Below are 25,814 nucleotides of genomic sequence, written 5' to 3'. Positions count from 1 at the left end.
GAGGTGATGGGGTAAGCTTGTTTCACACACATTTTCTTCATGGGCAAGAGAAACAAGACGCACAAGAGTCCTGACCGATTTTACACAGCTCACACGGAAAATGCTAGATCAGTTCCCAGAATTCTCTATAGGTCTGCAGGCAGCATGGCCCCCTGTGTCCTGTGCCGTCCTCATAGAGGTGACCTGACAGCTCAGCCACAACCACCGACATTTATTTTAGTAAAGTGTTTTATGATTTGCAGGGAAGGCCTCTGTCTTGGTTAACCTGTCATGCCCTGTTCCTTCCTCACAGATCATTGTGCTTTGGGTGGGCACATATAACTGTGGGCACACAGCTGAACAGATTGCTGGCGGGATCCAGGCCATTGTGCAGTGCATGCAGCGGAGGCAGCCGCAAGCTAAGGTCATAGTGCTGGTGAGTGAGATTCTCTATAGGTAGGAGGACCTGCAGTATGGAATGGCATGTATTACCACTAGAGATGAGCGAACCAGGTTCGGGTTCGAGTCCAGCCGAACCTGAACGATCGGCATTGGATTAGCTGGGGCTGCTGAACTTGGATCAAGCTCTAAGGTTGTCTGGAAAACATGGATACAGCCAATGACTATATCCATGATTTCCACATAGCCTTAGGGCTTTATCCAACTTCAGCAGCCACCGCTAATCAAATGGCGAAAGTTTGGGTTCGGATGGACTCGAACCCGAACCCGGTTCGCTCATCTCTAATTCCCACTGATGTCTGTAACACCTATACACTCACACACACCTATCTCCTTATTGATTCCACCACCTGCATTAATGCAGTATCAGCAGACCGCTAAAATACCCTTTTTAATGGTTTCATTCCATTTTGCAGGGTTTGTTGCCACGAGGGCAACACCCCAACCCTCTGCGGGAGAGGAACAGGAGGGTGAATGAGCTGCTGGCAGTGGGGTTGCAGTCCATGCCCAATGCAACTTTCTTAGATGTGGACCCCGGATTTGTACATTCAGACGGCACCATCAGCCACCACGACATGATTGACTACCTGCATCTGAGCCGGCTGGGATACTCCCGTGTGTGCCAGACTATACACAAAACACTACTCCGCCTGCTGGAGGGCAGAGGAACAGCCACTCAGCAGTAGCCGCTCCAGAGCGAAGACATACCTTGTGTGATGATCTTTTGGGTTTTGGGGGGGTTATAGGTTCTCCCCCACTGAGGAATAATTTTTCCAAAGATATAGCTAAAGGGAAATTGGTAGCTTGTACTTTCTCCTGCATTAACCAGCTGACTTCCCTCCGGAGCATTGTTCTCCCCCTTCTCATACACTCTTCACTGCCTGTGCAGAGGATGGAACGGACCACCCCCTGCCCCCGATATTTCCTTTTTGTTATTTTTATCTTTTGTACAGTATTATGTTTTTGTTTTGTATTTTCCAGTGAGCCTGTAGTTTCTCTCATTTCCTTTCCCTAATCCGTATACCAAACGTATGTGCACAACACTAAAAGGTCATAGTTCGATCCTTCCAAACCATGTAATAAAGCTGTTGTGACATGAAGCAATCTATGACTGGTGGTTTTTGGGTTAAATCAGTGGTCTCCAATAGAGATGAGCGAATCGGGTTCGAGTCGATCCGAACTTTTGGCATTTGATTAGCTGGGGCTGCTGAACTTGGATAAAGCTCTAAGGTTGTCTGGAAAACATGGATACAGCCAATGACTATATCCATGTTTTCCACATAGCCTTAGGGCTTTATCCAAGTTCAGCAGCCACCGCTAATCAAATGCCGAAAGTTCGGGTTCGGATCAACTCCAGCATGCTCCAGGGTCACTCATCTCTAGTCTCCAACCTTTGCGACTGAGGCCTAAAAAAGAAATTCCATAGCTCCATGGTTCTTTTCCTAACCTACCATTGAACTGAACATGTCAGGGAATGAGGTGGTGGTGCAACAGTCCATAGCACATACTCTGGAGTTAAAGGCCAAAGGAGCCATGGCACTTTTATTCTAGACCAGTAATGGGGAACCTTCAGCCCTCCAGGTGTTGCAAAACTACAATTCCCATCATGCTTAGACAGCCAAACCTTTAGCTTCAGCTGTCCAGGCTTGATGGGAATTGTAGTTTTGCAAAACCTGGGGGGCTGATGGTTTCTCATCCCTGTTCTAGGCCGTAATTCTGATAAGATGTCGAAGACGTATCTAATCAATTGGCCATCAAAGGCATTATCCAGGATTAGAAATATCTGTCTGCTTTCTTCCAGAAAAAGCGCCATGCATGTCCATATTGTCGCTTAAATGCTGAAAGGGGAACTCCAGGTAGAAGTTAAAAAAAATGCAATATAGCAGAAGCATATAGCATTACTTACCTATCTATCCCAGTTTTGAAACTACTAAAAATCCATTTGTTATGGGAGCTTTTGTTCTGTTTTGTCTTTCTGCACTTCCTGGTTTATCAGTTGTACACAGTACTACAGGTTCCAGAATGCAATGCTTTCCCTCAGCTGTTCATCACAGTCCCCCACCCTGCCCAAAGCTGTTGCTGAACATCTAGGCTGTGTTCATACATTGCAGTTTCATTGTGTTACTGAATTATTTGCAGTAATTTATTATTTCAATGTGGTCTCACCCCCACAGCACGCTATGTTCTCTACCTGTAACACCACACAACGCCCTGTATTCTCTACCTGTAACACCACACAGCACGCTGTATTTTCTACCTGTAACACCACACAGCACCCTGTATTCTCTACCTGTAACACCACACAGCATGCTGTATTCTCTACCTGTAACACCACACAGCACTGTATTCTGTACCTGTAACACCACACAGCACACTGTATTCTCTACCTGTAACACCACACAGCATGCTGTATTCTCTACCTGTAACACCACACACCACGCTGTATTCTCTACCTGTAACACCACACACCACGCTGTATTCTCTACCTGTAACACCACACACCACGCTGTATTCTCTACCTGTAACACCACACAGCACGCTGTATTCTCTACCTGTAACACCACACAGCACCCTGTATTCTCTACCTGTAACACCACACAGCACGCTGTATTCTCTACCTGCAACACCACACAGCACCCTGTATTCTCTACCTGTAACACCACACAGCACGCTGTATTCTCTACCTGTAACACCACACAGCACGCTGTATTCTCTACCTGTAACACCACACAGCACGCTGTATTCTCTACCTGTAACACCACACAGCACCCTGTATTCTCTACCTGTAACACCACACAGCACGCTGTATTCTCTACCTGCAACACCACACAGCACCCTGTATTCTCTACCTGTAACACCACACAGCACGCTGTATTCTCTACCTGTAACACCACACAGCACGCTGTATTCTCTACCTGTAACACCACACAGCACGCTGTATTCTCTACCTGTAACACCACACAGCACGCTGTATTCTCTACCTGTAACACCACACAGCACATTGTATTCTCTACCTGTAACACCACACAGCACACTGTATTATCTACCTGTAACACCACACAGCACACTGTATTATCTACCTGTAACACCACACAGCACACACTGTATTCTCTACCTGTAACACCACACAGCACATTGTATTCTCTACCTGTAACACCACACAGCACACTGTATTATCTACCTGTAACACCGCACAGCACACTGTATTCTCTACCTGTAACACCACACAGCACACTGTATTCTCTACCTGTAACACCACACAGCACACTGTATTCTCTACCTGTAACAGCACACTGTATTCTCTACCTGTAACACCGTACAGCACCCTGTATTCTCTACCTGTAACAGCACACAGCACACTGTATTCTACACCTGTAACACCACACAGCACGCTGTATTCTCTACCTGTAACACCACACAGCACGCTGTATTCTCTACCTGTAACACCACACAGCATGCTGTATTCTCTGCCTGTAACACCACACAGCACGCTGTATTCTCTACCTGTAACACCACACAGTATTCTCTGCCTGTAACGCTGATATTGGAATAAAGTAAAGAACTTTTTGAATTTTTATTTTCTTTTCATTTCCATGCACATATTACGATCAAGCATCTGTTATCTTTCAAGTTGAGCCCCACAATAAGGCTCTGATCCTCTCTGCTGTTTAGCATCATTTACTTGTGTTACTGCATCATTTTTGTGAATAAGCTGCAGTACTGCAATGACACTCCAACACGTGTGAACACAGCCCTAATTTCACTGCACACTTCTGCACAATTAGAGAAATCAGTGCAACACCTGTTTCTGGCCGGTCAGAGATGGTGAATCACTCAGGGGATTGGGGGATCCAGCCAAGCCTCCTGTGACATCACACTCTTCCCCCTGTCTGCATCATCAGCCTGATCTCAGCAAACACACACAATTTGAGACAGAGGCATGGAAGATTTGTCTCCTAAGGGGGGAGAGCAGAGGGAGCAGGAGACAATGTGGATTTGCACAGGGGCCATTTTTTTCCACTTCCTGGATTTCTATCAGCTACCAGTGTGGTAGAACTGTACAGATACAGTAATAGGCTGGGTTCACACTACGTATATTTCAGTCAGTATTGTGGTCCTCATATTGCAACCAAAACCAGGAGTGGATTAAAAACACAGAAAGGATCTGTTCACACAATGTTGAAATTGAGTGGATGGCCGCCGTATAACAGTAAATAACGGCCATTATTTCAATACAACAGCCATTGTTTTAAAATAACAGCAAATATTTGCCATTATATGACGGCCATCCACTCAATTTCAACATTGTGTGAACAGAGCCTTTCTGTGTTTTTAATCCACTCCTGGTTTTGGTTGCAATATGAGGACCACAATACTGACTGAAATATACGTAGTGTGAACCCAGCCATATATTGTATAGACAAGTTTTTCTTATGCGGAGTTCCCCTTGAAGATCTTCACTCAGAGCAGCAACAGGAGGACTGGAATTCAGTTTAAAGTTCTTTAACAGCATTGCATAAAGCTGAGAAGCAGCAAGAATAAGAGATGATGGAACCTACTGCAATTTCGGGCTCAGACAAACCCAAACACTCAACCTAGCTGCATCCATCTTCTCCAGGCACTGGGATTCTACAGCTGAGCATTTAGGTTCATGCAAAGTTCGCTCATCTCATCAGACTGTGGAAGCACAGTGCACAAAATTACTGTATATTCTGGGCACATTCCCTCCCTGTTAATGGGATCAGGGGCCTAGTGGTTAGAAAGTAACAAAAGTGGTGGTCCCAGCACTCTGCAGTTAATAAAAAAAATATAAACTTTATTTTATTCCAAGATGGTTAAAAAAGCTCATGTATGGTGAACAGCAAAGGACCTACGCGTTTCGCGCGCATAATCATGGTCTAATGAGCATATTGCATAACACATGTTAAAAACAAGAAGCAACCAATGATGAGCACTAGTATACGTACGTCATGAGTGACGTGTGGAAACACCTGCAGGGTAAATGATGAGTATCGTGGTGCTACTTAGCATATACGTAAATACAATTTAGTATGGTCAGGCACCGGTACTTAACACTGTGAGCATAGTACAAAAAGTATCTATGATCGAGCCCTGAGATGCATATGACTACACATTACCAAATAATGTAGGTTCGCATTAGTGGAGACAATAAACTATATACATAACATTAGTCGGACAAATAAGTAACCGCTTCACTATACAATGATGTGTGTGAACAGTGGCTAAATGTAGTAACCACAAATAAGGTTACAGGTAACTGATGGTTGCAAAATAAGCAAACAAACTTACTACCTATAAGATGATAAAACAAATGGAACTGTTTACATCCATAGATAAAACAAAATGAGAAATGAATAATTAATAAATAAAACAGGTAACAAATGATAGTAACTAAACAATCGTACTAGCTGTTCGGGTGCATCTAAACACTTTATTGAAAAACATCAGGGGGACATTTCATCTTTCTGCTTCTATGGTATTAGGAAGGCACATAAACCCACGAGAGGTGGTAGTCAACATAAAATACTACTAAACATGGAGGCAGAATATATTTTTAAATTAAACACTAGGTTCCCTTATGGTCTGAATTTCAAAAACGATTTACTATATCATTACACATATTAGTAGTCTTTTTTTGCATCCATGATTGCCCATTACAATTAGATGTTCAGTTCATGCAGTTACTCATATATATTCTCTACACTACGTATTTGCATGTTGGCCCTTTAACTCTTTCATCTCATTTTCATATTGCTGAATGTTTAGGGATCTCTGCTGTACATTTTTTACATCGTCTTTTCGTTTTTTCCTTATCTATATGGACATACACCCTTCCCTGATGGTTACGTAAAGGGTTGTTTTGTCCACACTTGTATTCATTTGTTAATGTTCATTCACACTTTGCGTTTTTCTTGTTTAGTTACTATCATTTGTTACCTGTTTTATTTATTAATTATTCATTTCTCATTTTGTTTTATCTATGGATGTAAACAGTTCCATTTGTTTTATCATCTTATAGGTAGTAAGTTTGTTTGCTTATTTTGCAACAGTTACCTGTAACCTTATTTGTGGTTACTACATTTAGCCACTGTTCACACACATCATTGTATAGTGAAGCGGTCACTTATTTGTCCGACTAATGTTATGTATATAGTTTATTGTCTCCACTAATGCGAACCTACATTATTTGGTAATGTGTATGCATCTCAGGGCTCGATCGTAGATACTTTTTGTACTATGCTCACAGTGTTGTACTATGCTCACAGTGTTAAGTACCGGTGCCTGTCCATACTAAATTGTATATACGTATATGCTAAGTAGCACCACGATACTCATCATTTACCCTGCAGGTGTTTCCACACGTCACTCATGACGTACGTATACTAGTGCTCATCATTGGTTGCTTCTTGTTTTTAACATGTGTTATGCAATATGCTCATTAGACCATGATTAAGCGTGCATGCGCGCGAAATGCGTAGGTCCTTTGCTGTTCACCATACATGAGCTTTTTTAATCATCTTGGAATTAAAGGGAACCTGTCACCCCCCGTGCCGGGGTGACAGGCTCCCGACCCCCTGTTAGAGACCCCTATACTTACCTCATCCCGCCGGGTCCCGCTTCTGGATTCGGTCGGGTCCCGGAGATCTCAGCCGCTGCAGCCCGGCGCGCGCGCTGACAGATGAGTCCAACGCTCATAGAGAATGACGGAGCGCTGGACTCTCCTGTCATTCTCTATGGGTGTTGGACTCATCTCTCAGCGCGCGCGCCGGGCTGCAGCGGCTGAGATCTCCGGGACCCGACCGAATCCAGAAGCGGGACCCGGCGGGATGAGGTAAGTATAGGGGTCTCTGACGGGGGGTCGGGAGCCTGTCACCCCGGTACGGGGGTTGACAGGTTCCCTTTAAATAAAGTTAATATTTTTTTTAACTGCGGAGTGCTGGGACCACCACTTTTGTTACTTTCATTCTGAATTGGCAGTTGGCCGAAGCCGAACCCCTGCACCCTCTTTCTTCACATGAGGATCCCTTCAGACCCAAACAGGAGGTGAGCGGACTACCTTTATTTTTTCTTGTTTGCCTATTGGTTAGAGGCCCCACTGATCAGCATGTTATCTCCTATTGTGTGGCTAGGGTTTAAGGGTGCACTCCAGCAACAAACCCTCTTAGCATAAGGCTGGGTCCCCACTGCAATGCTGATTTACACTACGCTTACTATACAGATCGGAAGTAACTTTCCCAGTTGTAAGTCTATGAAGCTCAGAATAGCAGACTGACTTTTGGCCCATGTACAAGATGCTGCTCCAGATGTGGTCATCTATAATTGGAGTGCAGCATTTGGTAAGTAGAGCAACCATTTAACTTCACCAGCCTTATGCTGGGAGGGTAGAACATCTGGAGTTTCTTTAATAAAGCCCCTATTAGACGGGGTGATGGAGGGAAGCCAATGAGTGCTGTCAGCAATCACTTGCTCCTCATACCCCGCTCGCTGCCGGCGCTATTACGTGCGTCAGCAGCAAACAGGTAAGTGCTGGCGGGCGCCTAGATGAATGCTAGATCGTCCGGGCAGCCCATAGAAGATAGCAGAGGTCTGCTGCCGGCGCACCTGTTGCCCGGAGTGACGGCTTATTAATCGTTCTATTACACGAGACGATTATCGTCCGAATATGGCCAATAATAGTTTCGTGTAATAGGGCCTTAAGTAGAAACATCCAGTTTTTTTTATCTCCCCTTATTTCATCGCATTCTGGCGGAGAAAAGAACGATCACTTCTCTGTGAGAATATGATGCTGAGAAGAAGCATACAGCACCATAAGAAACTAAAGTAAACTAGTAGTTGGTCTTTGCTGGCATCTAATCCATACGCATTGTGAGCTTATTCATTGGTGTCGGCCGGGTGAACATCACTTTAACGGCCGGGAGCCGTACTTTACATTGTGAGAACAGGCTATCTTGTGCAGCCGCACAAAATATACCTGCCAATTGTTTTGTGCGGAGAACCACAGTTGTAGTGTATTCCGTGATTCCATACAAAGTAATGTAATTGTACACTGTCATTAAACAACAGCCATTTTTTAACGTAAAAATACATAGTGTGAACGTGGCCTAAAGAAGGGAATCAGTTATAAAAGCAGTTGGAAACAGACTCCAGATCATTAGGGTGGTCGCTGGTGGCCTCTAACCACCTTGGTGGATAGATCTCTCTCTATATCCAAATAGGGAGAGACTAGGGCTGGGCGATATGGCCAAAAAATAAAATCTCAATGTTTTTTTTTTTTCTTTTTTGCTAAAACAGAAGATTTTTCTCCTTGCAGCGTAAGATACTATTTTAATGACGTTTGAGACAACTGTAACAGTGCTTCCTCTGTGCCCCCCTGTAGTAAACAAGCCCTCTCTATGCCCCATATAAATAGTTTTTCGAAATATGGGCCACTCTGTCTTCCCATATAGTATAGGAGATTTTCTCTGTGTCTCCATCTAGGTAGGGTGTACTAGTATAGGTACAGATGAGGGGTGTAGAAGTACAGGATGGATGAGGGGAGCTGGGGTGAATGAGGGGACTGGGGCAGCTGGGGCTGACAGAGAGGAAACTGGTGCAGCTGGGGGTGACAGAGAGGAAACTGGGGCAGCTGGACACACACCTCTCCTCCTCTCACCCCCGGCCGCACATGGAGCTCCCTGATCTCTGGAGGAGGCCGCGGGGACTGCAGAGTAAGACAATCGCATCACTGCAGGTCCTGGGGCTGTACAGCAGGACCGGGGGGCTGCACTGCACCCTCCGATCCTGCTGAACAGCTCCAAGACTCGCAGCGATGCGATCACCCTACCCTGCATTCCCCGCGGCCTCCTCCAGAAACCGGGAAGCTCCACGTGCGGCCGGGATGCTAGGGGGCGGCGCCTCTGCTAGCTTAAGCAGCTGGAAGCCGTCCGCACACCTCACCGCCTGCAATGATTTTTTGTGAAAATCGAATTTACGATTTTCACAAAAAATCTAAAATCGATTCCAAAATCGCCCAGCCCTATGAGAGACCGATCAACTACACCTGGAACCATCCTGATGACCTGTAGCCCCTTCCCTATTCATTCATACATCGTCATAATAAGGGAGTCCGTCCTGTTGTTTGAGTAGCATGAAACTCACGACAACAACCAGATCGCCCCTAATATTTCAGAAGCACTTGAGAAATAATTGGATTGGTTTCTACGGATGGCTGCTCCACCTACCTTGCATCAGTTTGGATGAATCTACTGTGAAGTGTGAACAGGGTGATAAACACGCCAAAGTCTTCTCTCCAATGAGGCATCACACTTGATTTTTTTTTAAGACTTTTTTTTATTTCATTACAGTAAGAAATATTGCACATGATCAACATGTCTGTTCTGTCTCAGTCCTCTCTCTGAACAAACAAAAAATATAAGCGCAAGATGTCTCCTCCATCTGATCTGTGGCTACGCTGGTGGCAGGGGCATGGGCACCAGGACCGCGTCTCGCCTTGTTCATTCTTCCTGGCTGGCAGATGCAGAGTTGAAGTATACAGGTTTATACATTGCCGCTGTGAAACAGTCCGTCTCTTCTAAGAACACTGGAAAGGAGCACTGTGCATCGATGCCAGCCCACACCGTGATATACTTAGCCCCTTCCAGGTCATGATGGAAAGAACTGGTTCATGTTTGCCCCCCACCACAGACCCAGGACTGTGGGCCCCTGCTACAGGAGCCACAAAAGAACCAATCCGCCAGGCCTAGCCAGAGTCTGTGCTGCAGCACCTTTAGAGTAGGAAAGCTTAGTAGCACTATATAATGCAGCATGTTTGTTTCAGGGGCAGAGGGGTCACCCACACAAATACAGCATCGAAAACTCAAAGCAATGTGATTAGCAGGCAAGCCTCCTCCCCCAATGCAGAAAACAGAAGGGGGGCCAATCCCACGCCTCATGATCCTGACAACATACATCACTCCGGGGACATTTAGGAAAACTGAAGTCAAATTAAAAGACAAAAAAATTAAAAATAATAAAGTGGCGGTACTCCTAGCAATCCAACTTATCAGAATCTTGTGGACAACACACTCTCCCAATTTTTATCTATTTTTTTAAATGTGCATCAGTTTTAATAAACTTCCCCACTGCATGTAAATAGCAGCGAGCCTCTCTATTACAGCGCCATGACACCACAGTGACGACACGTCCTCACTGCACTCTGTACATGTCAAATATACATATATTATCCCAAGACTGCTGCACTGCTATATAGACACAGACCTTCCATCCTCTCTGCAGTGCCTAGGATTATAGCGGATCATACAGACTGGTTAACCCTTGCTATAAAAACAGCACAGACAGACCCTCTGAATATAGCAGAAGTGTGCGAGGAGAGCATATAGCCCTTCAGTATACATGTGCATCCTGGTATACCAATGGCATATACTTCCTTTTATATACAGCAGGGTAAAATCTGTATACTCACTGGAGGAAAAGAAAAGGAAAAAAAAAAAAAAAACAACTATATACAGTAGGGTTCACCTCTGTATACTGCCCCCTGGTACAGACCACACACAGTGTTGAAAACAGGCACAGGGCAGGGGGAAAAAAAAAAAAAAAAGGTGCTGGAGCCTATAGAAACCAGAAAGGTGTCCCTTCATACATGTATCCAATACCTGCGGCTGCAGCACCTTTTTTTGCTTGCACCAGTTACAGCAGAGACTGGGAAAGCATAATATGAAAGAATAGGAAAGAAGAGCGGCAATGAAACTGAATAACGCATCATCATAATAGGAGGCTGTGTGCCGTCTGTACCCACCCACTCCTCAGCGCGCAGATATATCCACACACGTGTATAATACAGACATACACATAGTGTATATATATGTATATATAGAGTGTGTGGATATACCCTGTGTCTAGTGATTGACATTCTTTCCAGATGATCGGATCAGAAGGAATCTCTTTTTTAACATCACTCCTCTTGCATAAAAAGGTCTCTATATATAATTATATATAATATATTTATATATTTATACAGCTCCCCATAGTGCAGCTGCTTCTCAATGAACTAAAGTGTCATAAGAAAATATGATTTCCCCCCCGATACCCTCCCCCATCCCATCACGGCACTTGTGTCCATCTCTAGGACAGTGTCACGCGTTTGACCACAATAATTTTTTTTTTGCAACGCAAATCTAACCACTGTGCTGTCCGATCGGACTGACCTGAACAAGCTGCTGCTACACCGGTGCTGACCTGGCATACACTCTAATGACAACACCACAGCACTCTGCTACATCGCTAAGTCCTCACTACGTGTCCGCTTCCATAACCAAAAATCATCATTTCTGAGCAACCTATGCTACACGCCAATCCCATGGCTAGGGGCCAAGGTTACCTGCTGCCCTCTCAGCACCCCACAACGAATACAGCTGAGTCCGTATGCCAGTGGTGATTGAGAAGAGATCTAGAAGTGCCATGAATGAGCCGGTCAGAATGATCTCCCTGCCGTCTGGACGTCTCTATAGTTGCACATTCTGCCAAGGAATGAGTGGATTGTCTGTGCATGAGGGGCCAAAGTCTGATGAGGGTATAGGAGGGAGCAGATAACCCCCACATCACCCCTGGGTAATCCTCCTAGGAGATCCCCCCACTCCCCCAGTCTTCAGAGTTCAGTGGGTGGCTATACACAAAGACTCCCTCCAGCCTTGAGCACTCATCTGCTGCTTGAAGGTTCGGGAGGTTCTTGTCCTCCCTCCCAAGTGGCATCAGGGGGCTCGGCAGGCCGAAGTGCATGATCCTGTGATGGGGGCTGCATTTCAGAAGGTCCAGTCTCAGAGGTGCTGGGGGAAGAATGCTCAGGGAATTGGGGGTGTTCTGTTGGCGTAGCCGCCTGCATGATCTTCTGCCTCACCTCACGAATCTTTAGCTGAAGACAAACCTTGGTGGGAAAGATGTCTGAAAAGCGGGACTGGAAGGCAGCGGTGGACTGAGCTGAGGAGAGGAGGAAGAGAAGACATTTATGTAGGACATGGCTACCACATAACATATCAATGAACATCATTCTATCATCCCAAGACTAGAAGAAAAAAAACAAAAAAAAAAAAAACACATGAATAGTAGTGCTGTCTTCTTCTGTAGAGATCCAGACATTCCATTGCTTTCTATAGAAGAGTCCCTAGGCATCTGGGGGTGGTAATGAATGCGTTACACGTGGTGCCCCTGGGGACTGTCAGCTGCTATGTGCCTGTACAGTGATGGCTGGAAAGGGAGAACAAAGGTACTGCTGCCATTTGGGGTCTGTGCTTTAAAATGGCCCTAAACTCCGTCACAAAGTGCTGTAGGGATATAAGCGGTCCTCACACTATCTCCCCCTATAATAGGCAGATCTTCTGCAGAGTTCTGCTCCTTCCTCCCAGGCCATGTATTGGTTTGGCCCATACTGCCAGTCTTAACCGCCTTAAGTGTATCTCAACTTTTATACAACTTCAGACCTGTCAGAAATCATGACCCTCACAGACCACCACAATTAAAGGGACAGAAGGGCTTGGCTTGGTGCTCTACCTCTGTTGCTGAGGGAGAATATGGATGCCATGACAGTCTCAGAGCCGCTACACTGGCTGAAAGCTGAGGGGGCACAGCACTTAGCCGAGAGCTTCAGTCCCTTTCATTCTGGTTATTGGAAAGGGTCTCTGCAGCCGGACACCCACTGATAACAGCAACACTTTGTCACTTTGCTAGTATACTGTATGTGATTTATTAGGGGAAAGAAATTTGGACATTCTAGCATACTGCAGTGTATTATGTGTTTTAGGGTCAAACAGCACGGGCATATGTCATTAGGCAGCTTTACCCGATCAGCCTGCAGCCACTCCTGCCGCCAGAAGATCGGGGAACTGTGGAAACTACCACGCTGGGAAGGTTCCATGCACAAATCGGATTCTGATTCATTAGGGCTTGTGAACAGAACTCCAGATAGATGTATACATTGTTATGAGATCTTCCAGCAGCACACCAATCGGTAATGTGTACACATTAAGGCTATGTTCCCACACAGCCATTTAATGGCAAATAATTGCTGTTTTTTAAAAACATTGGCCGTTATTTCCCATTAAATGGGGGCCATTAACTCAATTTCAACTGTGTGCAAGCATAGGCTTTCTTTCTGTGTTTTCAATCCACTCCTGGTCTTGGTTGAAAAACACTGAGCAAAAATACTGTGTGGGAACATAGCCTAAAGAAGCCATTCAAATCCCACACGCGATTACATCACATCTCTTCTGACCCCTTTTTTTTCTCCAGCGCTATTGAAGGCCGGAAGTTAGGGTCTCCAATACATCTCTATGACAGCGCACTCAAAAGAGATGCATTGGAGACCATGACTTACGGCCTCTTTTGCTCCAGGACAGTCGGCAAAGAGGTCAGGTGGATGCTGGTGGGATATGAACGGCACCACAGGACTGGAATAAAACCGTGCTTTTAAAATCTGGCAGCCGGCAGCTTTGGCTCACTTAAGGTAGACCAGCGGGTCATCATTAGGTCACAAATCAGCATTATATTGCATCAGCACCCAGCAATCATGCTGCTGATGGGATGAGACTTTCCCCTCTGGCTAACCACATGATCGCTATTGGTTGCAGCATCTGAGGGATTAAACGTTGCTGCAGGCTCAGCTCATGTGTCCGCTTCATTCTCACACTATAGATTGTTCAGGACTTGGGGCTAACTACATAGTTCCATGTACATCATGTGGCATCAAGGGGTTAACAAATAAATAATAGGAGACTCAAGTTGTTTCCCATAGCAGTAGCCATCAGTGATCATGTCTGTTGCATTCAATATTCCCAGTGTCCTATTTAGCCTTTAGTCTGTGGAAATACTCACAAGATGGAAAGAACCCATGCTCTTGGAAGAGCTGCATGACCAGGGCTCGCCGCTGATCGAGGGTCCGGCGTAAAGATGAGTAGGGGACTTTATCGTACTCCAACTCAGCCAACATGTCATCTGCCTCAGTCCCTGTAGTCAGATAAACCAGAAGATCAATAGACAGGAACAGGATCAGAGGAAGGAATTACAAGACATAGACTGTGCCAATTCAAAGTCCCAATATATAAGAGATCACCGTACCTGTTCGTTCAAATGTGAAGATGTCGCCCTCACATTTGGCACTTTTGGGGGTGTTTGGTTCCGAGCTGCAGCTAGAACGTCTACGCATCTTCCTCTTAGGAGAAATGGGATCCTCTGTGGAGGAGTCCAAATCTAGGAAAAGCAGAAGAAATGGTTGTTCAATGTCGCCAACAGTAGTAGAGGAGGTTCCGTTAGTCGTACTCCTCTTAGTACAGGTCACATACCAGTAGAGTTCTTACGTTTCTTGCGGTATGAGCCTAGTATAGCTCGCGGAGAAGTGGCCAGAGACTGGAGCGTTGGGGACGGCAGCACCTCCTCTGGTTTAAACTCGGGAAGCTCCGCAAAGCGTTCTTCGAAGTCCACCTCGGACAGGACCCTGCTGGTGGTAGAGCAAGAGATATGAGTAGCTTAGGATAAGTGTCCGCTACTTGAAGACCCTAAAATGAAGATATAGAGAGGTAAAGGGTCCATATATGAACAACATAGGGATAACTAAACATACAAATTTAAAGACTCACTTGTCAACAGAATCAAAGGTCTTCTTCAAGGGTGGGGGACGCAGCTTGGGCTTTTTCACAGGTCCATCTTTTCTTTCAGGAACCTCAGAGGAGGCTCCTGTAGACCTGCCAGCTTCACCTGGAGACCCACCAACGCTTGTCGAGGCAGCTGATGCCACCGGAGAAGAGGGTGGGGGAGGGGCGGGTGTAGAAGGGGCTGTGTCCGGGCGGCTCTCTGGCACAGAGGCTTTCCATTCTGGTGGGTACTGTGATCGAAAAAATGGAGTCACAAATGCTCATCATAGGAACGAAAGCTTAGAAGTAAATTCATGCAAACTCTTCGGACTGATGCCAAGGTTGGACAACACCCGCTCTCCAGACTGGAAATCGTTCCTGGTCACTGGTCCCCTTCCCCAGCACTATGGGCCAAATGAGGATTAACTATCAAGGACACCATCCAACTCCATTGATAGCAGCAGATGCAGTCATAGGAACCCTGGGGCTCCTGTAGCACTGATCTACACGCATGAGGCAGGAATGTAGTCGCGCATGCAGCTTCTGACCAGCAGGTGGCACAATGCAGCAACATGTGAGAGGTAACTACTACTAGTCAAAGGGATGAGGTTCTGCAGCGGCCACTGTAGGAGAGGACGTTGCTGTGAAGACATGGCCACACACGTATATTCAGTACACGCACACATACATATATACACACACACTCAGACTGCATGCTTCAAGCATTCACTACAATAAAGCTTGCTCCCCACAGACTTACCACGGACTCCTTCTTGACGGTAGGCGACTGTGGAGGTTCTCTTTTCACATCGGCCATTGAGGAGGTGCAGCTCTGTAGAGGGGACCCTGCAGACTTCTCATCTGTAACACTTTTTGTCCACACGTCCCGTGATGATCGCTCCTCTGGAGCAGTCAACCTTGGCTTCTGCGGAGCCAAATCTCGAGGCGGAGCAGCAGAGAAGGTGCTGGATGAGGCGGAGGAGGACTGCTCTGTTGTAGCTTCTCGGACAATGGCGGTCCCTCGAGACTCTGATGTGTACCTAACCCACAGACATACTGTAAGGAATGATGCTCATTGCAACCAGCGAGGGGGGGCGCCATCCCCTTACTACATCTATGTGTCCAGAAGACCTGGATCACTAAATGGTTCCATAAGTCATGAGGGGATGTGGTATATATTTTAACCAGTTAGAGTTTAGGGGGAAAACATTTTTAAAGACTTCTGTCAGTGTTCTTACTTTGGTTCTGATGTCTCTTCACGTGGTGGCAAGGGTGCAGGGCGGGAAGTGGAGCGCACACAGGGCGAGGGGGAGGTGGCCTCATAAGATCCCACTGGGATGTTGGCGATGGTGGCCTTTACTTTCTGAGGCGGCTTTGGGAGGTTCCGTTGAGGCTTGGGGGCCACTAGACTGAATGTAACCGAGGAGGCTGCAAAAGGACAGACATTGGATTAGAGGAACACAGGCACAGGCTCCTTATCAGCAGAATAGTGAGTGCAGATCTGGAGTATAATACAGGATGCAACTCAGGATCAGTACAGGATCAGCGATGTAATGAATGTATACAGTGACCCCACCAGCAGGATAGTGAGTGCAGCTCTTCAGTATAATACAGGATGCAAATTAGGATCAGTAATGTAATGTATATACACAGTAAACCCCAGCAGCAGAATAGTGAGTGCAGCTCTGGAGTATAATACAGTCTGTAACTCAGGATCAGTACAGGATAAGTAATGTAATGTATGTACACAGTGACCTTACCAACAAAAAATTGGGTGCAGCTCTGGAGTATAATACAGTCTGTAACTCAGAATCAGTACAGGATAAGTAATGTAATGTACGTACACAGGGACCTAACCAGCAGAATATAGAGTGCAGCTCTAGAGTATAATACAGGATGTAACTCAGGATCAGTACAGGATAAGTAATGTATGTACACAGTGACCTCACCAGCAAAATATTGAGTGCAGGATATAACTCAGGATCACTACAATATAAGCATTGTAAACGACAAAGTGATTTTCTTTTGATTTTTTTTTTTAACAGTGAAACAGTAAAAACTCAAACCTACCAGTGACGGTTGTGACATGTGAGGTGCTCCCCCCTGTGGATGCGCTGATTGTCGGTGGAGATGTGACAGCTTTAGGCAGTATGGTGGTAGGTGCAGTGGGCACGATGCCTGTGCTTGCCACAGTGTACACCAGGTTTTGTGCAGAAGGAGCAGCTGGCACAGCCAATGTGCTGGGCCCGACTGAGGGATAGATCGCTGTTAAGACCTGGCTACTGCTGCTCTGGGGTACAGGAGGCGTGGAGGCAGGAGACACAGCTACCTGCCCAGGGGTAAGAATTTGGCTTTGTCCTTGGTTATGAAAAGGAATAAAGAAAAAGAATAGTTCTGGTCAGTAATCTGACATCTGAATGATAAAGTTTATCAGGACCTATGAGGTGGTATGCAGCCTCCCCATCTAAAGCATCTGTGTATGAAAGAAACAGCTAGTGTCAGAGACTGGAAATGGAGTCTTTTTTTTCTATTCATAGAAGCAGCACCACTCTTGTTTATTGGCTGAGTGGTGTATAGTCCTATTCATGTGAATAAAGCTCACCTGTGATTCCAGATATAAAAGAGGTGCTGTTTCCAGGAAGAAAGGCAGCTCCTGACCTCTGCTCCTTCTATACTTTATGGCAGGGATGGGGAACCTTTGGCCCTCCAGCTGTTGTAATACTACATTTCCCATCATTCCTGAAAAGCCAAATCCAAAGCTTTAGCTGTCCGGGCATGATGGGAATTGTAGTTTTGCAACAGCTGCAGGGCTGCAGTTTGGCAACCCATGCTATAAAGCAGGGATGGGGAACCTTTGGCCCTCCAGCTGTTGCAAAACTACAATTCCCATCATGTCTGGACAGTCAAAGCTAAGCTTTGGCTGTCTAGGCGTGATGGGAATTGTAGTTTTGCAACAGCTGGAGGGCCAAAAGGTTCCCCCATCCCTGCTTTATAGCATGGGTTGCCAAACTGCAGCCCTGCAGCTGTTGCAAAACCACAATTCCCATCATGCCCGGACAGCTAAAGCTTTGGATTTGGCTTTTCAGGAATGATGGGAAATGTAGTATTACAACAGCTGGAGGGCTGCAGTTTGGAGACCCATGCTTTATAGCTATATAATAAGCTGTTCTTCTCTTACCTGCCAGCAGTGGCTGCACGATGGTCTGACCGCTTGGACTTATAGTAGTGAAGCCAAGAGCCATGGGGCCAGCTGCAAGTGTAGTCTGTACACAAGGGCCTGGTGTAGCAGCCTGAGAGTGCGAGCTGGTGGTCACCAGAGGTAGTGTGGGACCTGCCGCAGAGGGCACATAAGTGATCCTGTCCAAGAGAGAGTATTTTAGTTGAAAAGCAGTCCGGGCAATCTAACCTAAAACGTTACTGCCATAAAGACATGAAAATTTTGTTCAGTCGATGTCTGGGAGGCGAGAACCCCACCAATCGCTAGCAGGGAGAAGCTCCCCATCTTTCCACATTGCAGGAATCAGATTCCATACTAAGTTTATGGAGCCCATCTCCTGCAGTGAGAAGAGACATGGAGAGTAGCGCTTAGCTGAGCACTTCTATTGCCTTGTTTTAGCAGTCAATGAATGTCTCAGCATACAGGACCCTGGTGAAGTCCCGCCTCGGCCGCTGAATGCCTGAGCTGCCTTGAGACATCACGTTTTAAGCCGCAGCTCAGACCAGGAAGCAGCAGCGGGATGGGACAGCTCGGCGGCGCACTCCGGGGACTTGGTGCTGGAACTGGGGAGGTAAGTGACCGGCGGCCTCTATTTCCACCCACTCCCCAGCCATACAAAAAAATCACCCCAGCACGGAGTACCCATTTAAGTCCCCGAAGTCCTAAAAGGGCATCTCTACTTGACCCCGTATTATTTATACCACATTGATAATCATTGCATGTGATTACCGAGTAGAAGGTAAGATGACTTTCTGTGGTTGAGAAGTGGCTGCCACAACAGTCGCAGTGGCCATGGTGACAGGAATCGCACTCTGGAGTGTTGAATTAGCCGGGGGCACTAAGGCACTCTGGGATGGAGCTGGCGGCTGCACCATGGGCATTGGAGTGATCTGAATTATCTGCAGGAGAAAGGATGATAGTGAGGAGGGGGAAGAAAGGAAACAAAATCATACTTGTTTACTACAGTCCAGTCTGAGGGCCGGCTGGGTAGTGGAGCAGACTACTGATCTCAGGAGTGTGACATGGTGCAGTCAGTAATCTGACATGTCTGAGGACACATCAAAAGTCACTGAAAATTACAGGAACAGCTTATAGGGGTACTCAGGTAACATTTTTTTCTTTTAAATCAACAAGTATCAGAAAGTTAAACAGATCTGAAATTTACTTCTATTAAAAAATCTAAAGTCTTCCAGTATTTACCAGCTGCTGTATGCCCTGCAGGAAGTTGTGTATACTCTGCAGTCTGACACAGTGCTCTCTGCTGCCACCTCTGTCCATGTCAGGAACTGCCCAGAGCAGTAGCAAATCCATATAGAAATCCTCTCCTGCTCTGGACAGCAGAGAGCACTGTGTCAGACTGGAGAGAATATACCACTTCCTGCTGATGAGTACTGGAAAACAGACAGATTTGTAAATTACTTCTATTTAAAAATCTTCAAACTCTCTGACACCAGTTGATTTAATTTTTTTTTTTAGTTCCCCTTTAAGTAAGCAGTACCAGGTCTCTAAGCAGTGTCACAGTAGTTCTGACTCTCACCTTATTGGTGGGTTGGGCGCCGTTCTGCACAGGGAAAGCGGAGGTTACGAGTGGTAACTGTGTTGCAGCGCCCGTCCGCACAGTCACATGAGGTGTGGTCACAGGAACCAGCATCTTGCCCTGAACTGGTGTATTGGGTGCCAGGATTCCTGGAGCGGGCAGCAGCTGGGCACAGCTCCCAGGCGAAGGGGCTGGAGAAACAGACTGAGCTGCAAATACAGAGAGTTGAAGTAAGAGCAGTGACAAGAGGCAACAATGAAAATGCAAGTGGATAGGCTTCTACCTTACCTCTGCCAGCTGCTGACACTATGCCCAGTGAAGGACTGGCAGCAGGGCCGGGCTGGACAATCGGGACAGCTTGAGGAGCGGCAATCACCTTCGCATTTCCAGGTGGAAGAGTGAACTGAATGCCCCCTGGCAACTGCTGAGGTATTGTGGGCAGAATATACTGTACTTGGGTGATACTACCCCGCTTGCCGGAAGCTGCAGGAAGCAGTTGCTGTGGCTGAAGGATTCCCAGTGGTACAGCTCCATTAGGACTGCCTGCAGGATTCTGGGTAATGAACTGCAGAGCTGTGACTGGAGCAGGGCCGGGACCATTTCCAGAACTGGGAGCAGGCTGTCCATAGCTGGGCGCCCCTACCAGCAGGTTAGTTACTAGCCCACCTGCTGGCTTTCCCTGCGGAAGTGGTGAAGATGCTGGAGAGGTCAGCTGCTGCACTGGTTTCCGGTCATGGGCATACACCACTCCAATGCCCACAGGGGAACCGGGTATTCGCCCGTCGCATAATTCACTGCTGCTGCCCCTGCTCATTGGCAATGGCTTACTTGCTATAGGTACAGGTGTGCTGCTTACAGGTTTTACAACATTAGTCACCACCGTGGAAGCCGGCTTCAAGCCTGGGGGAAAGACTCCAAGTCCTTGTGGCCCCGACACGAGGACAGTCCCTACTGTGGGTACAATAGAGCGGCTCTCTGGAGTCCCCCGCTGCATGTCATAGGGTCTGGCTACTGAGGAATACACAGTGCTGGAGGGGTTTGGTGAAGCTATACTGGGCAGAACAACAGTCTGGGGTGCACTAGAAGAGATGACGGACTGCGTGGTGTACTGACTGACAGGAGGGGCCGCCTCTCCTACAACCTTCTGACCCCCACTCTCTGAGCTCCGCTTCCTCTTGTAGCTGGCTGCAGGGTCCACCATGGTGAATCGCACTTCCGGTGGTCTTTTTGCTTGGTGTTGGCTGGGCTGCCGAGGAGGAGGTTTGGCTGGAGGAAGTGGGGGATACCCACGAGGGAAAGCGGCTTGTGGGTGATCGCTCGGCTTGGGCGACTGAGTCATATTCACGGCTCGTTCAGATTTCAAGTCATCGGAGGAAAGTGGAAAGTTCCCAGAAAGGGAAGAGGAACGAATAACTGGGGAGAAGACCCCTTGTGCTGCACCCTGGAGAAACCGAAAATGTAGGGTTAAACTGTGGCCATTAAAAGCAAAGGACGCTGGGAATCTCTGTGCAAATTTACCTTGATTTCCGTCTCATCTCCGGATACACCCTCACTGTCGCTGTCTGTGACGCGTTCTTTGCATTTCAGGTCTATGTCCGTACAGCCAAACCCGTCATCTGCATTGGAGATGGAGTATTAAAAAGGCAAAGATACAATAGCGGCATAAGACAGCGGCCAACAACATGGACGTACCGATGACATCATCATCACCTTCCTCCTCACAGATGACCATCCGCTCCTCATCACTGGTCATGTCTTCGCTGGCCGTGCGTGGAGGGCGATAGGGTCCCGGAAGGGTTGGACAGGCACGGGACGTTGGGCAAGCAGAACTCTCACTGTGTGTAGGCATGGGGAATGCCGTGGGCTCCGGGCCGCCAAATGCCACCTTCTGGTTGGAATATGGAGAACGACTTGAGCACATCTGTGAACAATCATCATGGTTGCAGTATATGGAATGTATGGACATGACTTATGTTTAAAGGGGTTGACCTGCCTTTTATCACTAAATGGTGAGTGCACTCTCTTGTAACGCTCTCCGATAACTCTTACCTACACTGTTTTCAGCTGGCAGATGTAAACCAGGAATGTTTTATTCACTGACAGTAAGCAGAGATCTTAACAATGGTGGGGGATTAAATCAATGTGCGGGATTAGATCAAAACTTTTTATTCTACAATGATGGCACAGAGCAGTAGCAAATCCCCATAGAAAACCTCTCCTGCTCTGGACAGTTCCTGACATGGACAGAGTTGGCAGCAGAGAGCACTGCGTCAAGCTGGAAAGAATAAACCATTTCATGCAGGGCATACAGCAGCTGATAAGTACCGGAAGACTGGAGATTTTTAAACAGAAGTAAATTAAAAATCTATATAAAACTTTCTGAACCCAGTTGATTTAAATGAAAAAGATCTTCACCGGAGTACCCCTTTAACACCTGAGTCATGATTATAACACAATGGGGGACATTTATGAAGCGTACGCCAAGGGAGAAGGTGCGGATTCGCCCCTTCTTCCTGGTGTATGCCTGCCCTACGCCCAGCTCACCCGATGGGCGGGCTGGCAGAGCTGGGGGAGTGTGACAAGGCGGGGAGGTGGTGTGGCCTCCTCCCGCACCTCATTTATCATGATTTACGCCTGCTCGCAGGCATAAATCATGATCCAAATCTACACCTGCTGGAAGCAGGTGTAGATCTAGTACGCCGCTGCAGATTCAGGCGCCCAGCTGGTATGCGCCTCTTAGTGAATCCTGCCAGGGAAAAGGGGACAGGGCCTAACGTAAGACCAGTGCACTTGTACGCCGGTCTTCATAAATCCCCCCAATGTGAATTATCCTGCTGAATCTTACAGCTCACTTATATAGAAAAGCCACATGGAAGCCCAAGGAGCCCCCCTATGGACCTGATGTGCTACTATAGATTGTTTCTGTAAGGTCTCCTGTATGTGCAATAACTGGATAATCTGACGCTCTTTCTAACAGTAAGGGCCCTATTCCACCGGATGATTATCGTTTGCATAATCGTTAACGATTAACGATCTCAAACAACCGCTATTGTGAAAGACCTGAAACTGTTCACTCATTTCCATGGAGCGATAATCGTTACTTATGATCGTAATTGCGATCGTTTTTTCTTCGCTATTTATTCGCTATTGCGTTCGTATCTATTGCGAACGACCGAACAATGTCTTATTCAGTGCGAACGATTTGCGAACGAGCAACGATAAAAATAGGTCCAGGTCTTATAAAGCGATCAACGATTTCTCGTTCGGTCGTTAATCATTAACTGCATTTCAACCGAACGATTATCGTTTAGATTCGAACGATTTAACGATAATCTGAACGATAATCGTCCGGTGGAATAGGGCCCTTAGAAGAATGTTTTTAGCGACTTCCCCTAAATAATGGAAGTGGAGCCTCCATAACAGCAGAGGTTACACTTTAACAGATAATCTGACCCAGACATCACACGAGGGTGGACACTGGAGGACAGAGTACATCACTATCGTTATCATGAAATACTATTGACCTGCACTGGGCCAGAACATTTTAAAAAATCTTAACCTTTTTCCCCTGTAACTTCCAGCAGTGTACATGATTCTTTACTTGACAGCAGAGGGGCAATATGTCACTTCAAGAAATGGCTTTACCAGTTATACTGTTGGCCTATCAGAGCGCAGACTTCTCCCGGCGTTTTCCCTAATGACAGCGGCCATTTAAAGGCATACACCAAGGACAGGACCTGGGGATCTTGTTGAGGCCACAACTTATTGTGGAAAATAACAGGTACCCCATAACTGCATTGCAGTGGTGCCACTAGAGTGGGAAGAGTCCCCCACATGTGGTCGCTAGTGACTGAGGCATTGAAGAGCTGACACTGGAGATGCCTATAGTCTTGGTTATGGTAATATACAGCAGACACCTGCTGAGGATGGTGCTGTACATGTAAGGGTTTAAAGGCGTTCTCTGGCCTCGTTGTATTCTTATTTAACCATTTTCATCCCCTCTTCCCTACAGCACATGCTGACCTGAATGCCAATCCATATAAACTGTGCTCCCCCCTCCATATACACAGCGGAGCTTCACTGCAATGGTTGCATGCTGAGACGTTCAGGTAAGCGGACATCAGAGAAAAAGGATTGTCGAGCCCAGAGAGCATCCATCCCATCACTAGGCTATCCTATCCATGTCTGGTCAGAATGACTCCTGCTGGCTTCATGAATTGTCAGCACACCCTAGCACCTAGAGACAACCCCTACTGGTGATGAATGATGATAAACGTTACACATCCTCTTTACTTTGTACTCCTTCCTGTTCTGGTTTCCTTTACACTATGGTATATATAGCTTCATGTCTCCAGGTGAATGAATCTGGAAGAGGAACTTTCCACAGACATCCATCATCTATGGTTCCTCTGTTGTCAGGTGGCGGTGTATACCTGCTTCAGTTCCTGCAGAGCCTGGCTGTCCTCCCGATGCTCAATGCTCTGCACGGCACTATGGGAGAACGCCCGGGGACGAGGAAGCTGGGTGGTAGCGGTAGAAGTGGTGGGCATGCGATCTCCAGGAGCCATAGAGGATGAGGGAGCCCCGTGCTTTGATTCCAGAAGCAGACCTGACGGAGCAATATCTGCAGACACTAAAAACAGGAGAAGACTTTTAGAAAGTGTCCACTACAGAGTCTAAAGCTCCCTCTATAGAACTACTGGGGGATGTCTCTCACCTCCTGCGGCGGCTGTGGTGCCAGTCTCAGACATACTCCTCTCCCTCATCTCTTTGGGCACACCCCAGGGACCTGGCATCACCTGTTTCACATCTGAGCTGGACTTCTTACGGTCTTTGTTGCACCACTTCCAGTCTGGGTGGGCCTTGAAATGTGCTTCCTTCACCTAGAACAAAGGATGAGAGAAACAGTACCAATCAATATGGTGTAATACTCTGAACGTCTTATAATAACACACAGCATGTCATGTAGATAAAATAAAAGTGTGACTGGTGGAGGTCAGACCTGTGAGGGGAAATCAACTACTAGCGTTTCTCATAGAAAGATCTCTGTCACATCTCTTTAGAGGGAATTTAAAGGGGTATTCCACTACAACAGAACTTTTGATATGTTGCTGCCCATGGTGAGACTAACAATTCATTCCATAATTCCATCTATTCAGCCTCTTTCCCCCAGTTCTGAGCTGCTGCTTTCTGCTGAAAACACAAAAATCTGTGTGTGAGTTTTTCTCTCTGCCTCCCCCTTCCGAGACAGCTGATGTAAAAAAAAAGCCCCTGACTGGCTTTATCTGCAACACTGTCGCTTCTTTGTAGTGCTGTTAATCACAGTGAGTTCATCAGCAACTTGACCTCAGAATAACCCTCCCAGCATTACAAAGAAGCTACAGGTGTTGCAGATAAAGCCTCCAGGGACTTGTTTACATCAGCTGTCTCAGAAGGGAGGGGAGAGGAGGGGGAGACAGAGATTTTTGTGTTTTCAGCAGATAGCCGCAGCTCAGAACTAGGGGAAGGAGATAACAAGTAGTATGGAAGGAATTGTTAGTCTCCCCATGGGCAGCAACATATAAAAAATTATATTTGAGTGGAATACCCCTTTAACACTAATGGCTTATGGGATATCAGATTGGTAAAACGTATGCAGCTGTTCCTGGTAATGAGGCTCCGGCACTTACAGCACCGTCCTAGAGACAGGGTCCTATTATGCTGCGTTTACACGTAACGATTATTGGCCTGATCGTACGATTAGCGATGTCGGATTTACGATTTTTTTTTTATAACGATCAGCGTTTAGATGGTACGATATATCGTACGAATATTCGCACTGCGATCGTTTAAACCTATCTCACACATTGGTTAAATCGGCGAACGACTGTTCACACGGAACGATGTGCGAATTTTTTGCGTACGATGAACCACGATTTGCTGACCTGATGAAAGATCACGATGTACGATTTATCGTGCGTCGTTCGATCGTTCGCTGCGTTTA

At 46.6% G+C, this 25,814-nt stretch overlaps 2 protein-coding genes across 12 annotated transcripts in view; one reads left to right on the top strand and one right to left on the bottom strand.

Annotated features, from left to right (window-relative positions):
- The window catches only part of PAFAH1B3 (platelet activating factor acetylhydrolase 1b catalytic subunit 3), a 40,459-nt gene extending 38,921 nt beyond the window's left edge, over window positions 1–1,538 (top strand). For all 6 annotated transcript variants that reach the window (XM_069947520.1, XM_069947521.1, XM_069947518.1 and 3 more), the window contains exons 5-6: window positions 293–415; window positions 855–1,538. In XM_069947520.1, the coding sequence (XP_069803621.1) occupies window positions 293–415; window positions 855–1,124 (393 nt within the window). In that variant the 3' untranslated portion in view covers window positions 1,125–1,538. The remainder of the gene's footprint in view (window positions 1–292; window positions 416–854) is intronic.
- An 8,244-nt stretch (window positions 1,539–9,782) lies between these two features.
- CIC (capicua transcriptional repressor) overlaps window positions 9,783–25,814 on the bottom strand; it is an 83,013-nt gene continuing 66,981 nt past the window's right edge. For 2 of the 6 annotated variants that reach the window (XM_069948545.1, XM_069948540.1), the window contains exons 7-22: window positions 24,549–24,714; window positions 24,265–24,464; window positions 21,524–21,752; window positions 21,350–21,447; window positions 20,120–21,272; window positions 19,832–20,040; window positions 19,024–19,193; window positions 18,256–18,434; window positions 17,148–17,435; window positions 16,316–16,505; window positions 15,838–16,117; window positions 15,084–15,328; window positions 14,790–14,944; window positions 14,566–14,697; window positions 14,323–14,454; window positions 9,783–12,432 (exon numbers count right to left, since the gene is read on the bottom strand). In XM_069948545.1, the coding sequence (XP_069804646.1) occupies window positions 12,155–12,432; window positions 14,323–14,454; window positions 14,566–14,697; window positions 14,790–14,944; window positions 15,084–15,328; window positions 15,838–16,117; window positions 16,316–16,505; window positions 17,148–17,435; window positions 18,256–18,434; window positions 19,024–19,193; window positions 19,832–20,040; window positions 20,120–21,272; window positions 21,350–21,447; window positions 21,524–21,752; window positions 24,265–24,464; window positions 24,549–24,714 (4,104 nt within the window). In that variant the 3' untranslated portion in view covers window positions 9,783–12,154. Of the gene's footprint in view, window positions 12,433–14,322; window positions 14,455–14,565; window positions 14,698–14,789; window positions 15,003–15,083; window positions 15,329–15,837; window positions 16,118–16,315; window positions 16,506–17,147; window positions 17,436–18,255; window positions 18,435–19,023; window positions 19,194–19,831; window positions 20,041–20,119; window positions 21,273–21,349; window positions 21,448–21,523; window positions 21,753–24,264; window positions 24,465–24,548; window positions 24,715–25,814 lie in introns of those variants that run through there. The other 4 variants (XM_069948543.1, XM_069948542.1, XM_069948544.1 and 1 more) reach the window with 4 other exon arrangements.

Source organism: Dendropsophus ebraccatus, chromosome 12 (genome assembly GCF_027789765.1).
Source record: "Dendropsophus ebraccatus isolate aDenEbr1 chromosome 12, aDenEbr1.pat, whole genome shotgun sequence".
NCBI classification, from domain to species: Eukaryota; Metazoa; Chordata; class Amphibia; order Anura; family Hylidae; genus Dendropsophus; species Dendropsophus ebraccatus.
Note: the sequence above shows the minus strand (reverse complement) of the source record. Positions and strands in the feature narration are given on the sequence as shown.